Genomic DNA, 16374 nt, shown 5'->3' with positions numbered 1-16374 from the left:
GGGCAGCCTGGGCACAGGGCAGCTGGAGCGCAGGGCAGCTAGGCAGCGCAGGCTCAGGGCAGGCGGGGCGCAGGGCAGCCCGGGCTCGGCGCTGGCACCCGGGGTTTCTCCCAACTCACACCGCCACCTCCCGGCTGTGACAAACCCCGCTCCTTCACTGCGACACCCTCCCGCAGCCGGCCGGACCCCTAATGCCAGGCCAAGGCTCAAAGCATCCCCTTCCCCGAGCAATAGTCGGAAAAGGCGGGAGCAATTCCAGGGTGCTCCCAAACGCGGGTACATCGATGACACATGTCACAGGCCGGTGTTGGTGTGCCCAGAGGCCAAGCTCCTTTTATTGGGCTGCTTTTAGCGTGCTAGACGTGCTGCGGTCACTCTCTCAGGCTGGGTTGCTGTACGTGGGACTTGCAGCAGTCATCGGAGCAAGGAGGGGAGGAGGATTCAGTCAAGGATGTCAGCAAGGGCTCAGCACCTCCGTGCCCAGCTGGTAGCTCTTCCCCTGCTATGTTTCAAAGCAGACTCTGCTTCTCTCCCAGCTGATACAGACTGGGGGCAGAGGGAAAAGGCACGGTAGTTGTCTCTGTGCTCCTGTAGCGCAGGGAGGTTCTTCTCTGATGATGTGGCCAGCCACAGAGAGAAGAGATCTCATGAACTCTGCTGTGGAGTTGCCAGAGGATTCAAATTGGAGCTGAGGATGTCCTCAGAGGCAGCCACTATACTGAACTCCGGTCGTGGTGTGGGAGGATCAGAGTTGCTTTGGACATCACAGGACAGGAAGAAGAGCAGAGACACTTGATGGGCATGAAGAGCTCAAGCAGCACAGTGCCCAACAGCTATGCTCTTGAGGATGGTGGTGCTGCGTTGGCGATTCTGAAGGAAAAGAGATTGCTTTTGGGGTGGGGAGAGTGCAGCCTGCTGCTGCTCACCCCCCAGGCAATCATCCCTCCCTGAGGGATCATGGGGAACACGCACCATCTACCTGGACAAGACACCTGCAGCTCTGGAGATGACATCTCCATTCAAAAACCCTCTCCCATCCTCGTTCAATCTCATTTCCCTGCATTGTCTCCTCAAACTGGGGCAAATCCTCATGCTTTGCCCTCAATCCCAAATCTGCCTCCCCACCGGTGGCCACTCCCTCAACCCAACTAGATCCCACACCATCTTGGACTACAATAGCTTTGCTCCCTTTCTGCCATCAGAGGTGTGCTGCCTGCACCTTCACCATGTTTCTCAGGAGACCTTCCTTGTGCTGGGCTCTCCAGTGCCTCAGGCCAGCCCCTTCTGCCAGCTGTTCACTCACAGGACCTTGCCCCAGAGCTGCGTGATGGTCTCAGGCCCACAGAGAGAGTGTTACCATCTCTGGTCTGTTGCTCAGGACAAGCCAAGAAGGGCAGAGGCTTTGGGAGTGGATTCCCCCTTTTTCACAGGCAGCCTTGGCATTAATAGACCCAGCTAATCCACGTGGTCTGAGAAACGGGCTGTGCTTCAGCCTGACATATCAACGACAGATCCTGTCCCTCCTCCACAGCACAGATGCACTCTGCTACCTTCGGGAAGGACTGGAGGGCAAAGCAATGACCCTGGGTTGGGCTGTCAGCACCACCTCGCCACGACTGGCTTCCATCAGGATGTTCTGCAGCGTGTTTTCCAGCACCAGCTCCACCAGGTTCCCAAAGGCCAGCTGCCTGCAGGGACAAAAGCTATCAGAAAGCAGATAAGGCAAGCTGCTTGCTGTCACTCTTCCCAGGACACATCAGGCACAGCAGTGGAGCACACACTGTTTCCTACACGCTGAGGCCAATGAACCAAAGACTTGAGCAATGGGGTGCTGACCCTTCCCCCAGAACTGCCACCAGCTGGCGTCAGGCCCTGACCTCGGACAGAGCTGGGTGACCGTGTTTTTAATGGTTTCTCCTTCCAAGCTGTGCTGTAGTTAGTATTTGTGTACATGCTTGTGGCCTGTAGCAGTGTGCAAGGGTGTAGCCACAGCAAATGCAAGGTGATGAAATACTGGAGTGAAAATAAAAGCTCAGGTAAGCACACGCTGTGCTCTAATGTCTAATATGGCCAGGAGTGTCCGAGTGTAAAGCAGGCTTTGCTCACCACCAGCATCCTGGCACTGCCCACGGCTCAACCCCAAGACACAGCAAACCTGCACTCATCACAAGCCGCACTCATGAGGGGGTGGCTAGGTGGGCCAGCATCGATTTCCACCCAGAGCACACAGAACACCCCAGCAGAAATGCTGCAGGGCAGAAGTAGAAATGGGTTTCTGACCAGGTGATGTGCTGTCATGGCTGACCTGCCTCCGCAGCTCTTGTCTTTTATGTGTGAGCTCTTCCTCACCTGCTCATCATCTCCTTCTGCTCCTTCAACTGCTCATGGTGAAAACTCTCCCAAAACTCCAGCAAATCGTTGTTGGGAGAGGTTTCCTGCCTCATTTCTTACCTCTCTCCATCCTTCTCAGAGTAAAGATCTGGGGAAGCAGAGACCTCGGAGAGGACCGTGGAGCACTCTCCCCTGTCCTGGAACTCTGCCGATTCTTCACATTGGAACTGGTAGAAATATGGAATGGGCTCATCCAGGCTTCTTCTCACTGCATTGGGAAACTCTGTATTCTCCAAGACACCTCTGGAATAAGGAAAATAAGGGATGAATCCCAGCAAATCAGATACCTGTATGACCCCAGAGGATCGTTACAAGCCAGTACGAATCAAAGAGAAACACTAACGGATGTCAAGGTTTAGTCTGTTCTTTCTTGCTTTCTGGGCCTAAGGGAGGCAGCAAGGTGGCTTGACCTAAGGAAAGTACCTTTGCCTCTCCAGCACCAGCTCTTTACATTTCTGCAGCTGACAGACAGAATAGGTGAAACCCAATGCAGCCTGTTCCCAGAACCATGGCATGTAGAGCACCCTGGTTCCCAGGCAGTTACACCAATGGCCCAGGCCCTACCTGGGGAGCAAGACCCAGCCTTTGGCTGTCACACCAGGACTCCTGAGCTCATAGTCCCCAGGACAGCCTTTGGCAGGCTGGATTCCCTGTTCTGGTGCAACATGAGCACAAAGACCCCTCTGGGATTAGCAGGGGGCTGGCTGTGCTGCACACACTCCCCTGGAGGACAGAGGCTCCAAACTGGGTGGGGGTGAAGGGACACGCACCTGATGACACCTGCGAGTATGTCCGTCACTATCTGCAGCTCCTGTTTGGAAGCAGCAGCCAGGGATAGCCATTTGGGGTCCATGTCCATCCCGTCTCTGTCCCTACTCCCATCCGCAAACTTGCTCTCCAAGGGCTGGTCACTGAAGGGGGTGGGAAAGAAGCCGTTGTTCCGTCAGTGGCAGCACTACTGAACTGAGCTACCAAAGACCTGCGTTCAAGCAGGGAGTGGTACAGGGTGCCAGGGGAGGAGCTGGAGCAGCTGCACTCATGACAGCAGCAGGGACACTGTCATGAGAGGAGCACTGAGCTCTGACAGTATCTCCATTTTGAGAGAGGGAGAGAAACAGGTCACGTCAGCTAACACTGGGGAAAGCAAGGCATCTCTTGCCTAATACCGAGGCACTGGAGAGGAGCAGAGCAGAGCTCCAAGTTCAGTGCATACCACAGCATGGGCAGCCATGGCTCAGATGAAGATGCCAATCCAGAAAGCTGGATCTCTTACCGGGGCAAGTAGTATTTGGGAAACTCTGAGGTGAAGTTGCTGAAGAAGTCCTCAGTAGAGTAGGACCTGGCTGTCACACCAAGGTGTAAGAGGATGGGCTTGGGAGGCTCTGGTTTGACCCACACCCGGTTGGCTTCTTTGTTCAGCAGCAGCCTCCTCTGAAAGTGTCCAGCCGGCAGATTGGGCAGAGGGTGTTTTTTAATAGGGGGTAACGTCTATTGGAGAGAAAGAAACGGTAGGTACATGGTTGCTTCTCTGGCCACAGGTAGGCTGGTGAGGTGTGTGCGCTGGCATGAGAACTGGAAAGCCCAGCAGCCAGAGCCACCAGATCCTGGACAGGACACAGCGTCAAAATGATCTTGGCACCGCAGTACCGCTATCAGGTACGAGCAGCCACGCTGGAAATCAGGTCCACTCTCTTTTCACTGCCTAGTGTGCTAGCCCTGAGTGTCAGCAGGGCTTCTGAGTCTCCCCAGGGCTCCTCTGGGCTGTTGTATTCCAGTCTGTCCCTGCGGAACTCTGGGAGATGATCTCTGATTTCTGAGCACACCTGGAGTGCTGTGGGAGACAGGATGTGGAGGAACACATGCGGAAAGTGTCCCCCAAGCCTGGAAGGAAATCAGGAGCTGACTCCAGCCACACTACATGAGCCAGCTTGGGGTTGCATTACCAGCAGTCAGACTGGGGAACTTTCTTAAGGCAGAAGTAGTTCAGAAGCCTGGGCCAGAACGACATCACCCAGCCTTGCAGAAGCCCTCAGACAGCACAGGATTTCAGCGACCTTTGAAACACAGCTGTCCAGCTGCTGGGAATGAGGCCAGAGGCCTTTACCGCTCCTGACACAGACACAGCAGGTGATTGCAGGCTCCAAATCACCCCTAGGAGCTAAAATCCTAGAGGACTAAAGGAAACTGTTCTTACTCTTCCCCAGCCATCTTTATGTTCATCCTAGTGAATGCCTTGACCTGCATCACTGGTCACCCCTAAGAGCAGACAGCCCGAGCTAGAGCTGCCCCGAGCCAACACCCTCACGCAGGACAGTGCAGGGCACACAGAGGCACTCTGCAGTGTCCAGGAGCATTGCTAGAGCCTTGCTATGGTGGCACTCCTGAGACAACAAGCTGTGCCTCCTAGCTGAGCCAGCCTGCTCAGGCCCAGCCTCATGTCGGCTCCCCTTAACCCTCAGCATCTCAGCCTAGCTGGTTCTCCACGAGCCCTGCCTTTCCCACAGCATGTGCTGCTGACAGCTGTAGACATGGCGTGGCTCTGCCTTGGGGCCTGGGCAGTTCTGCAGAGCATTCACAAGGACCTTGTCTCACACCTTGCCACCACTGCTGGAAAAGGTGTCTTTTCCACCAGTGCACACAGCTGTGCAAAGTTGAGGGGAAACAGAGATGAACCAGGCAAATGGAGCTTTAAAGCTTTCCATGCACTTCAATCACAGCAGCTCCTGCCTGCAGCTTCTCCTGAGGCACAGAGCACAGCTCTTTTGGCAGGAAGGGCAAAGTCTGCACCACGTCACGCCAGGGTCCTGCCACTTTCCATCGTGGCACACATTCCATCGTGGCCCCAGCGTGAAACCAGTACAGGTACAAAGCGCCCTGCCCGCGTGCATCTTTTCTGCTTATTTGAAACCTTTCCCCCTTTCTCTAGTCACGGGTGTATGTTTGGTTCCAATTTCACTTCCCTTTCACCTCAGCTGGAAAGTTACTGCCCACAGGACACAGCCAGATAGTCTGATTCTTCTGGCTCCTCCACACAGTCTGTCTCCCAAAGCCTTGAAGCTACAAATCCTGCTGTGCTCTCTGTCCAGGCTCCCACGCTGTGATATCCAGCATCTGTCTCTTTTCTAAAACAGTCACTTTGATTCTACTGGGGGTAAGACAGGTCTGACTTACCTTGAATTTCCTGATCACAGCTGAGGATTCAGGAAGATTTTCTGTTTCAGCAGAATCTGATGACCTCTAAAAAGAAAAAAAATATTAGAAAAGAAAAGGAGGAAGAGAAATAGCCACGTAGAAAAGACATGGAGCAGAACGAGACTCCAGGATTTTGTTTTACTTTGTCCCAGCTGAGAGGCAATGATTTTATCCCTCCATTCTTCACTCAGGCCACATTCTTAATGGTAGTTATATATTTGTCTCCAGTGTTTATTCATGGTTAAAAATCCAACCATCAGTTTCCAGAGCCACTGGCTTTGTTTTTCCTAAGGCTTCTCATGCACTTCCAAATTTCAGATGGTCATGAGCAATTTCAGAGTTTGTAAGGCGACCAGAAAAATAATTTTCATTCCAAGTTCCCCATCTGCTATCCCCTGCCTCAATGTTAAAGAGAGTGCAAGAGGATTCTTGGCTTGAAACGAAGATCTACAGATCAGCTAGAAGATCTTGAGTAGATCAGAGCCTCACGTCCTCTTATCAACTTGCCTAGATTTTCTTGTTGACACCTGGTTGCTGTTTCTGAATTGAGCTAAACTGGTGTAAAGTTCTGGCAGCACTTACTCCAGCAGGTGACTTTGGCTTCTTCTTAGTTCCAAGGTCTTTCTCTGTGATGGTGAATTCCACAGCCTGCCTTTCCTTCTCCCTTTCCCACTCCTGCAGGTCCCTCTTGTACTGAAGCAGGGACTCTTGGATGTACACCTATGAAGCAAACCATGACTGGAGCTTGTAGGGCTGGAAAGGAGCTACAAATAACACAGTTTCTGGCTCAAGTCCATGACTATCACTCATTCCTCCCTTCCAGGAGGTCCCTGCCAGAGTCCACATCCTTTCCATGTGCTCCAGTGACAGGAAGAGGAGAGAACAATGCTATTATAAGACTCATACAGAGAAGACACTATCTCTTGCCAAAGGACACCTGGAAAACGTCTAGAAGGACACTACTGCAAGTCTGTGCCCCTCCTAATATTAAAGAAGCAAGACTTGCTTTTTTTCAGATATTTAAGTCTCTGACATCCACTGAAAGCCACTCCCATTCAAACCATGACTTCTAGTAACCGGATTCAACTCACAAAGCCATGTGTTGCATAATTACACCTCACCTGTGAGCCACACAGGCAGGGAGACACTTAGAGCATCAGGAGAGATGAAGCTCAGTATCTTCAGCAATAAGAAGTGCTGGCCATCATTATGGAGCAAAGAAGGATTCCTTCAGCTGGAAGCAGGCAGCTGACTGCTGAGGCCAGCCATTTGGGAACTGCAATGACATGCCCAGGTGATACACAGGTACCTCTCGGGTCTCACCTCACACACCAGATCTATGCTGTAGAAGGAAGCACTCCCTGAAGGTCGCAGGGTGATGAAGCAGGGGATACTGTCTCCAGGCTGCACAACCCCTGATTCTGGAGCAATCTGCAACACCTGGGGGAAAAAAGGCCCATAGAAGAGCTGTTTCACTGTCCTGGGGCCATCCTATCTGCCTTCTCATCCTATGTGCAGGAAACACAGGAGTGTGGGAATTCTCTCTCCTCCCTGTCTCAGAGGTACACGGTATAAGAGAGACGCAACTGATATATTCAAAGAACGACCATGGACTTTGCTGGTAGATTGAGTCCTGAGGTTTGTTACTGCATCCTGTAGTTCCAGGTTCATGTATCCTCTCTGAAGTCCTCAGAGACGCCATCTGAATTCCTGCCTTTCCCCCCTATCCTAACTTTTGCCTTCACTTTTGTCTGCCCTTTCCTTTCATCAGCTGGTACAAAAGCCAATTCCCTCGGATCATTTCTGAGCGTCTGGTTGAAAACGGAGTTATAAGGTCCTTCCATGGCACAACAGAAATGGGCAGGAAGTCTGTAGAGGAAAGAGAAGGACTCACCTTCTTGTCTTTGCAGAGGCTTATCTGCCAGGCAAACACAAGAGCCTTGCTCGCTGAGATATTGTTGAGAAAGATCAGTCGACTGGCTTTGGTGCAGTCTGGGATATTTCCAAGGCAAATCCTGTGATGTGACAAGGTGGCTGCCTGCAGGAAGCAAGGGGAAACCAGGAGAAACAGCAGTAAAGGAAGATGAGATGTGGCCATTGGTGAAGGGCAATCATCTTCAGGTTACCCAGCAATTCATAGATAATACTAGCCAGCTACCCTTACCATCATAACTTGAGGGAGTGTCATATTTCTCTCATTTTTGCTCTGGTTACAATGACTCTTTACAGCAAGAGGACAGCCCAGTTGCAGCGGGATTGAGTGAGCAATGAACAGAACATAACACTGGTGCCGGGGCAGGAGACGATCTCAGGAGCAGAGAGGACCAGTAGCACCAAGATTCTCTCCGCAGTACTTACATTCCTGGCCTTTTCCTACTTGATTGGCAAACACGTGAGGTGTGTGCTTGTGCAAAATCCTCATCAACCTGAATGTGGGTTTTGGGAAACTGCTCCCTACTGCACCTTGCTACTGGTATGCTATTAGTCTGTCCCATTTTCCAGACACAGTGCAAACTCTAATTAATTACTCTGTTCATTAGAGAAGCTAATAACTCTTGGTTACAGACAACAGAGCCTCATGGTATGGCATTTTCACAGGCAGCCTGAGACAGATTTTTAATAATTTTCTCTTTGCTTTACCCAGGAATGCCATCGCTTTGCTGGAAGCCAAAGAGCATATGTAGCTGTGGCTGGGCTCCAAGGCAGGCATGCTCATGTCACACAGGATGAATCCTTTACCTGCCTGGAGCACACCTCTGCTGATGCTGTTTAATGCTTATTCACTATGCTAGGATCTGTGGCTGAGTTTAACAACAGATTGTCCAGGCTGGCAGGCCAGCTCTAGCCAGGCCAAACAAGCTCCTGCTGAGCCAGCGACAGGTCAAACAAGTGCATTCCCGAGGATGTGCCTAAATTAGTGAGCATCCTGCAGTCTGTGTTCAGGTTATGCATCACCTGAGTTTGGCTGTGAAACAGAGGCAGCCAAGCCCTGATAGGGTATGTCAGGAGTATAATGTTATTTTTGTGAGTGAATTACCGAAGAAGAAGGTGTTGTAGCTGCAAATGAGAAGGGCAGCTGTGAAGGAGGTACCTTTTAATAGAAAATTCAGAAAATGAACAAATCCTAAGGACTTTTTGATTCTAATGGCAGTGGAAGAAGCAAGCTGCAACGAAGGCATGTTTTGGAACAACTGCTTTTATGAGTCAGGCCCTAGATGACTTGCTGGAAGGGAAATACCTTGCTCTATCTCATGGTAATGGACTTCCCTGCAACACAGGCTGCTGCTAGATGGGGCCAGTTCCATATTTCAGTCTCACACATTTCTGGACTAATTGTATTGCTCATATCAGCAAACCTGGACTTACCTGCCCAGGCACAGTTAGCTTGGTCGGACTTGGAAAGACTGAAGGAGACAAAACTTTGCTGGATGTGGCAGTCTCTCTCAAGGTATTTGGATCATAGCCTGTTCCCTGGAAAGTGATCAGAGCTGATTCACCCCCTACGATGTGGATGGGAACATCAACCTGCCTTGGACAAGATAAGAGAATTAAGTCCAGAGTCATATTTGAGAGAGATGTGCAATAAGTTACTATACTTGCTAATGGACTGCAACTGGTCTAAGTACATCACATTCACGGGTGAGGAGAAATCCAGCCTCTTTTGCTCTTTCAGGCCTTGACCTTCCCCGCTAACCCGGGAAAGCTGGTTAACTAGTCAATTAGCCAGTGACTGTATGAGATTGGCAGGGACTCCCTCTTGGAGCAAAAGTTGGATTTTTTTAATTAAATGTATTTGTTTTTCCGTGCACCCACCACAGAGTGGGGCAATAAGTGGTGCTCCAGCTCTGGCCCAGCCTGCCTGCTGCAGCCTCTGACGGAGGTCTTTGGGAAGGCTGTTTTCAGAGGGCTGCAACAGTGTACACTGAAACCATAAAAGACATCGACTTCAGCCTCTTTGGTGGAAGTTATTAGAGGTCAACAATGAACCACGAATCTGGTAAGATACTGTTTATATCTCTGATCACTACTTGATCCTTGACAGATATATGCTGGGATGACTCTGGCTGTGGAAGAAATCTGTTCTATGTGAAAAAGAAACTTATAACAATTTATCTGCTGTATTTCCTGACCAAACCAGCCACTCATTTGCTCTCAAGACTCTTTACTTCTTGGAGAAATGGAGCTCAATTCAGCTGTAGCATGACATGAACCAATTATCAATAAGACATCTAAAGAATTTCAGGCACGCAACAACAGAAAAACTCTTTCTAGCAGTCATGGGGAGGGTCTTACCAAGTACGTTCTGGCTTCCAGTGGTGAGAAGATCCACTCAATGTGACCTGTTGTGCCAGGGGGAATTTCTCCTCTGGGTGTTAGGCAGACAAACACAGGATGCTGAAAATTCTCCTCCTGGATCCTCACAATGTTGTCCAGCTGAACCTCAAACATCACAGGCATGGAACCACCATTGTAGAGTTCATAAATCTGGAGTGATACAGAGAGAGCTGTGCTTATTATACCATGCACAAGTTAAGTAGTTAACACTTCCCCAGAGGACTCTGATAAGCATTAATAATTAATTAGTCAGCTTGTCTCTTAAGAACGTGGAGACCTCATAGTGTCAGGATTTATCACTGAGGCTCTCATAGGAGACTGTGCTGAAGGTTTATCACCATGTATGTACATTGATAACTACAGTATCTCTCCAAGTGGTGCCCTGCAAATTCAGTCTAGGAGAAAATTAATACAAATTAGCTAAAGGGATCACAGTAAAGCAGATTACTTGAAGAGCAAAACCACTCATATTAAAGCGATCTTAATTCAATTCAGACTTGTTCATTTCCCAAGTAAATTAGGCAGAACAGACTCAAAGTTGCCTTTTTTGCTGAGTTTTTAAGGAAGTTTAATTAATTTACTAAAAAACTAATTAGAATTTATTTCCAGAGTGCCTGGAGCAGCTAGACAAGTCACTTGGATCCAATGCAAGAGAATAGGGGAACAGCCTAACACACCTCATAAGCATTTTGGCTAGAGCAAATGCCAAATCTTGTCCCACTGGAGATGGTGAGAGGTACTTTCCCTGCTGCCATCCAACCAACCATTTCCAGGCTCTGCCTAGTATTAGTCTCATGCTGTGATGCTTTCCTGTGGAGGCCCTTCGGTTTCCTGGGAAATGCCTCAGACGCTGCCTGTCTTTGGGACACAAGAACACTAGCTCTTTCCCTGTGCTTGCTGCTGGGTTTGGCCCCAGGATGCTCACCTGTATGGGGGGCTGGGAAGTCCCAATGGCAATGGGTGTGAAGAGGTGCTTAGTGGATGCAAAATGAATGTACCGCTGGTCCTGTTCCACCGTCACACCACTGAAGTTCAGCTAGAGTGGAAAGAAATGCAGTTACTCAAAGGGCCTTGGCCCCATCACTAACAACTGCACAAGGATTCTGAAGGACCTTGCAAGCTGAGGGCAACAGTTACATGTTTAAGTTGGTAATATCAGGACAGTGTGTCATAAGAAAAGAGCAAGGAGATGGAAAGCCTACTCGACTGTTGGCTCTTCTCTGAAAGGTTTGCATCTTGTTTCAGAGAGAAGATACTTTGCTCCCTGCTATGTCAGGCACCAGCCTCAGTGCTTCTCTTTGCATTTATATGGTAGAAATTCTCCATGAATTAAAGTGTCTGGACTGTACATAGGAGAGTGTGCAGCTGCGACAGCCAAAACCTTTGGAAAGACCGGATTTTAGGTAAGTAACAGCTTCCTCTTGGAAAGGACCATCTGGATGTCCTCACTCTGGGTGACATCCTGCTCCAAGAATGTGTCTAACAGTCCAAAAGCTGCAAGAAGATCCCAGCTGAATTTTAAGTGATCAAGTAATGATCAACAGTATCCTGTTAGCAGAGCAGTCAGCAGGCACTTGAAGCAAAGCAGAGAAATTTATAGAGCTACTTCACGGAAAGGAAGAGACTCAGGATTCTGCATTTTGAGGAAACTGCAATCAGGCTAGAGATGAGTCATGATGCATGACGTCCTGCAGAATCACCCCGAAGCACCCCTGAGCTGTCTGCAAAGCAGTGACAGAGCTAGTAATGTCTCTGTGTGGGCCAAAGGGAGCTAAGTTGCTGCAAGTCACAATTACCTACGCCTAAAGTGTGGCTGTTTTTCAAATGCACATGCAGAAGATGGAGAAGATGTTTGCAATGGCAAGTGGATGTCTTGTGCAGACACTTGCAGGAGATACTGTATCAGCTGCTTAAACAAGAGCAGAGAATGCCGATTCCTCCAAAACAACCCATTCCAGTTCAACTCCATAAGTAAAGTGAGGAAGACTAGAAATACAATGCTAAGAAAGTCTCACGTGAGATCTTTTCAAGGCACTACATGAGCATTCGGCCGCCAAGGACCTCAGCAAGCCAGATGAAGTGCAAATAGGAGGAGGACAAAAGCTGACCATTTCAAACTGCAAGGGAAAAAGGGGCAGGAACCTTCCTGAGCTTTGGGAGCGAAATACCCATTTATATTAACTTGAGTCAAAAAGCCAACTTGGATTGCACCAGACCACAACTGCCAAGGAAAAACTGTCATCAGTTTCCATAGACACAGGATGCAACATTTAGAGGGCTGTCAGTTAAAGGGAGACAAATGGAGAAAAGTGAAGACCTGCTGCAGTCAGTTCTCCTTCCAAAGTCACAGACTTTGTCCTACAGCATGAGAGGACAGAGACGCCAGATTCCCCAGGGAGGAGAGCTACCTGGAGAACATGTTCTGCAGGTGACAACATCTCGCATTACCTAATTAGCAGCTGTGAAGCAAAGTGCAAACACTTTCACTTTATGGATCCTGTGTGCTCAGGGATTCTACTTGGGATCCAGCTCTTCTCTCCAGCGAGTTCTGGGAACGAGCCTACCTCATCCTGCAACACCTGCAGCCAGCTGGGCTTTTCCTACTAATCTGCTAAGGGCTGCAGGTTCTGCCTGGCCAAACTATTCCAGGGCTCAGAGAACAAGGCCACAGCTGCACTCTTACAGGCAGGCTATGGCGATGAGGCAAAGGACAACCTGTGAGAGCAGAGCATTAGGCTGAGGGAGGCTATTTCCCTCCTGTAGAAGGAAGTGGCTAACGCACAAGTCCCATGGAAGTTTCATCCTGCAGCCAGAAGAAATTGCCAATGGGAAATCAGTTTGAGTCCTTCAAAGCATCTATAAATCCAGTCATCTCAGGACTGAAAGCTGGCCACTGAGTGGGGAAGGAGTAATGGGGAGGGAGCTCCTCCTGGAGATCGAGCAGACAGACTCCATTGGGGAAGCAAAGGAGTGGAAGGTCAAAATCTATCAACATGGGTAGAGCCATCACAGAGGTGGAGTTTGGACGCCTCAAAAAATCATGCATTGTCTTGCAGCTGGCTAACATCACTGCTCCAAAGCCAGGCAATCTGGAATTTGGCAGAATGACCAAGAAACACCCCAGCCCAATGGCCTCCACCTCTGCTTATTGTCACTTTCTCAAGTTTCCAAAGCCTAATTTTTGGGATGACATTATGGCATTTGCTTCCCTTAAGGTTAGCAACGTTCTGCACATTTCACCAAATTCCCGGGTGATGATCTGTTCAACCTTGGCACATGAACACACTCGGGCAGCCTCTCCATGGGAGCTGCCAGCTCTGTGCTCTTCATGCCATGACTAAGACAAACGAAGGCACACTGTGTTCAGCCCCTTGATTGCCCTCTTTGCAGAAGTAGCAGCCTTTTCCACTTCCACCTTCTGAAATTAGCAGTTCAGTACTGACACTGTGCCTCCCTGCAGGTTGCAACCACCTGCACTGCTCCAGGACTCTGGATTGTTGTCCTATTGCCAGAGGTCTAATGCACCCAGGGGTCTTTTAGCATCCCAAGAGCCTCTCAGGCTTTCTCAGCCTCTTCTGCATGACAGTGTGAGGTAGGGTAGCCTTTGGTAGCCACCAAAGCCACTGGCTATGTGGCAAGAGAGAATGTGTGCCCTGTAGGCACTTCTGGTGCTCCAAAGCCTATTCCCTCACTGGCCAGCTGGTCAAATGCTCACATCCACTCTCAGGATTGTGCCAGGCAGGCAGAGCACAGGGAGCCTGTCCAAGGGCTTTGAGGGAAGGCACAGTTAAGCCACTGTTTGAACAGCTTGGTCAAAGGGTTGGATTTTCAGCTGACAACAGTCCTGAAAGAAAAGAAAAATAAAAGAGATGTGTGAACACAATGGTCTCATAGGAAACTTCAGAGACAGACAGGAAGGCTCAGCCAGGCATGAGCTGTGCCCGGCAGAGCACAAGGTGACTTTGACTCTAACTGACAGTTTGGGAGAGGGAGAGAAATTAGTTCCAAGCCTGAGGAAATGCTCAGGGAAAACACAGCACATATCAGCTCTGGGATGCTTTAGCAGGCAGCGAGGCAGGAAGGAGGATTAGGAAGCTCCTCCACCATTGGCAGGAGAAATAAGTGGGTGGAAAAAGGCATCAGGGCTGTAGTGAGAACAGCCAACCAGGAATGCAGGGAGTACCTTCTGGGCCTGGGGAAGCAGCTGCCTCCACATCTCCAGAGCTGAAGGATGTTCTGCCAACCCTGTACCAGCATGTGTGTCCCCAAACTGCAGCCAGTGCAGGTGGTACTTTTGGAGAAAAGCACATTTCAGGGGGTTTTGAAGAGCATAGAGAGCTGGTAAGATGGAGAGACTCATGGAAAGCTGCATATGAGAGAAGCAGGATGGGCTGCAGTGCTGAACTCCAGGATCACTCCATGGAAGAACTCACGGTATGGCGGAAATGACGGGAAACAAGCACACAAATCCTGTCCATGAGATATACTTGAGTGTAGGAAGCATGCAGGGACTGTAAAATCCAAGAGGGCTGTTTTAGACTTGGACTTGGTTTGGAGGAAGAAGCACTTTTGTGCTAACACCACCACTAAAATAAAAAAGTGTATAATAATTAAAAAAATTCCCTTGCTGGGGAAACCAGCAGATGCTACATCCAAGGGCCATCTAGCCAGTGCATTGCCACATCACACTGTGCTGGAACCACAAGTTTGTCAGGATGTTGTTTTTGTGTCTCTGCTCGGCCCTGTGTTACTGTCCAGCCAGTGCAGATTTCTGGGGAAGGCCACAGCCCCCTGCACACCATGCAGCTTCTGGGGAAAACACCTTGTAATTCAGTGCCTACCTGCTGCTGTTCTGCAAACAGAAGCAAGAGACACCTACTCCTTACCAGAATCTCATGGCCATAGGAAACCTTCAGCAGGACAGGGAGATGATCAGTGCCAATGAAATCATGTCTAGCAGTGAAACAGGAGAGAGAAGAAAACATTAGAAACCAACCCTGTGCCCAGGGTGATAGAATCAGGGTCACATAGTACATTAGAGACAATTCACTTCCCAGCTAAATAGTCACTGTTGCGTAAGGGCCAGTGAGAGTGGGAGGGAGACAGTTATGTTTGGGTGGGAACGAATGATGGAATGTTGATTTTAGTCATACACCAGTTGAGGGACCCAAGTTTCTAGGCCAACACCATGTGAAATGCCAGTACTTCTCAGATCAGGTCTGCTGTGAAAGGGGAGGTGTTCAGCTTTCTTCATACCCTCCACAGGCACACAAGGGCTAGCAGTCCTAGTTGATGACAAAAATAAGAATATCACTGTATCACCAAAACCACAGGAAGTGTAGTATCTTGTTCGTCTTCTCAACTGCCAGGTCAAGGCAGACCAGTGTCCCTAGCATGTCACACTCGATGCCTTTTGCACTGCAATGTTAAAGGACATTAACAATATCCCTCCGAGGGAGACGAGCTTTGTGGGGTCCAGAAACTGGATACGCTCAGGGACTTTTTACTTGCCCAGTCTCTGCTGGGCAAGAGCCATGTGAAGGGAAAGGATCCAGCATGTAACCACAGGGGACTCTGATGGCATGTGCTGTCCTGGCATGAAGCATGATGCTCTGAAGTACAGGTAGTTGCCATCACCTGTGTGAGAGCTGGACAGATTCCTCCTGTCCTGGAAGAAGTTTTCCTGACTTTGGGGAAACACTGAAGAGCTGGTTATCTTGAATTCTCATCTGGTGCAGCTCATGGGGGCTAAACTCAGGATCATCTGCCCAGTGCTCCATGTCCATCTTCTGATCAGAAGGAAACAAGAAGGCCCTAGGGAACCAGTCAGTCGGTCAGCAACCGGGACACACAACTTCTCCAGGGACACAGTCAGCATATTCAGTCCAGCCAGGCTTAGCCCAGCTAGTGGACATATCACGTTTCGTCAGGTCTAATTTGCAGAACTGTCTGCCATCCTTTGCTCACTTCCCCACTCAGACCCACCAACAGATCTCAGTCACAACACCGTGACACGAACCGTATCTACAAAATCCACCCTATTAATTTCCAAACATCTCATGACCCCTGTATTTCCACATCCCCAGACAGACCCCAGAAAGAAGGCTGAGCTCCAGTAAGCACCACTTACCACTCCACAGGCACCACACCCTTGTTTGCCAGCAGAAGCATCACAAGGGTAGGCTCTGAGCCTATCGGGGCAGCCCCAAAGTCAAAGTCCAGCAGGAGAGGGGTGTACACTGGAGGGATCAAGCGTATGCTGGTCACAGGAGAGAAAGAAGAGATTAAATTGAGACAGGAGGAAGATTTGGCATGCTATGACAGGAGAAATGGTCTCTTCCTTATAACTCTTCTCTGACCTTATGTTGTTGGCCATTTTGGGTATAGGAAAGGCCTTTGGATTTTATCCAGGTTTTATATATTCCTAATGAGAGCGAGAGGCATACATGGAGGCTC

The 16374-nt window shown here is 49.5% G+C and overlaps 1 protein-coding gene across 1 annotated transcript in view; it reads right to left on the bottom strand.

The window, feature by feature from the left end:
• Positions 1-833: 833 nt before the first annotated feature.
• CFAP65 (cilia and flagella associated protein 65) overlaps positions 834-16374 on the bottom strand; it is a 32506-nt gene continuing 16965 nt past the window's right edge. Inside the window, 15 exon segments of the mRNA XM_086616157.1 lie at positions 834-870; positions 1551-1688; positions 2350-2634; positions 3162-3311; positions 3665-3879; positions 5563-5628; positions 6166-6303; positions 6907-7023; positions 7478-7621; positions 8950-9108; positions 9877-10068; positions 10844-10954; positions 14805-14871; positions 15556-15732; positions 16049-16177. Of these exon segments, the coding sequence (XP_086472283.1) occupies positions 834-870; positions 1551-1688; positions 2350-2634; positions 3162-3311; positions 3665-3879; positions 5563-5628; positions 6166-6303; positions 6907-7023; positions 7478-7621; positions 8950-9108; positions 9877-10068; positions 10844-10954; positions 14805-14871; positions 15556-15732; positions 16049-16177 (2125 nt within the window).

This window comes from Tauraco erythrolophus, chromosome 8, assembly GCF_009769465.1.
Source record: "Tauraco erythrolophus isolate bTauEry1 chromosome 8, bTauEry1.pri, whole genome shotgun sequence".
Lineage (NCBI taxonomy): Eukaryota > Metazoa > Chordata > Aves > Musophagiformes > Musophagidae > Tauraco > Tauraco erythrolophus.
The sequence above is the reverse complement of the archived record's forward strand: the minus strand, read 5'-3'. Positions and strand labels throughout refer to the sequence as shown.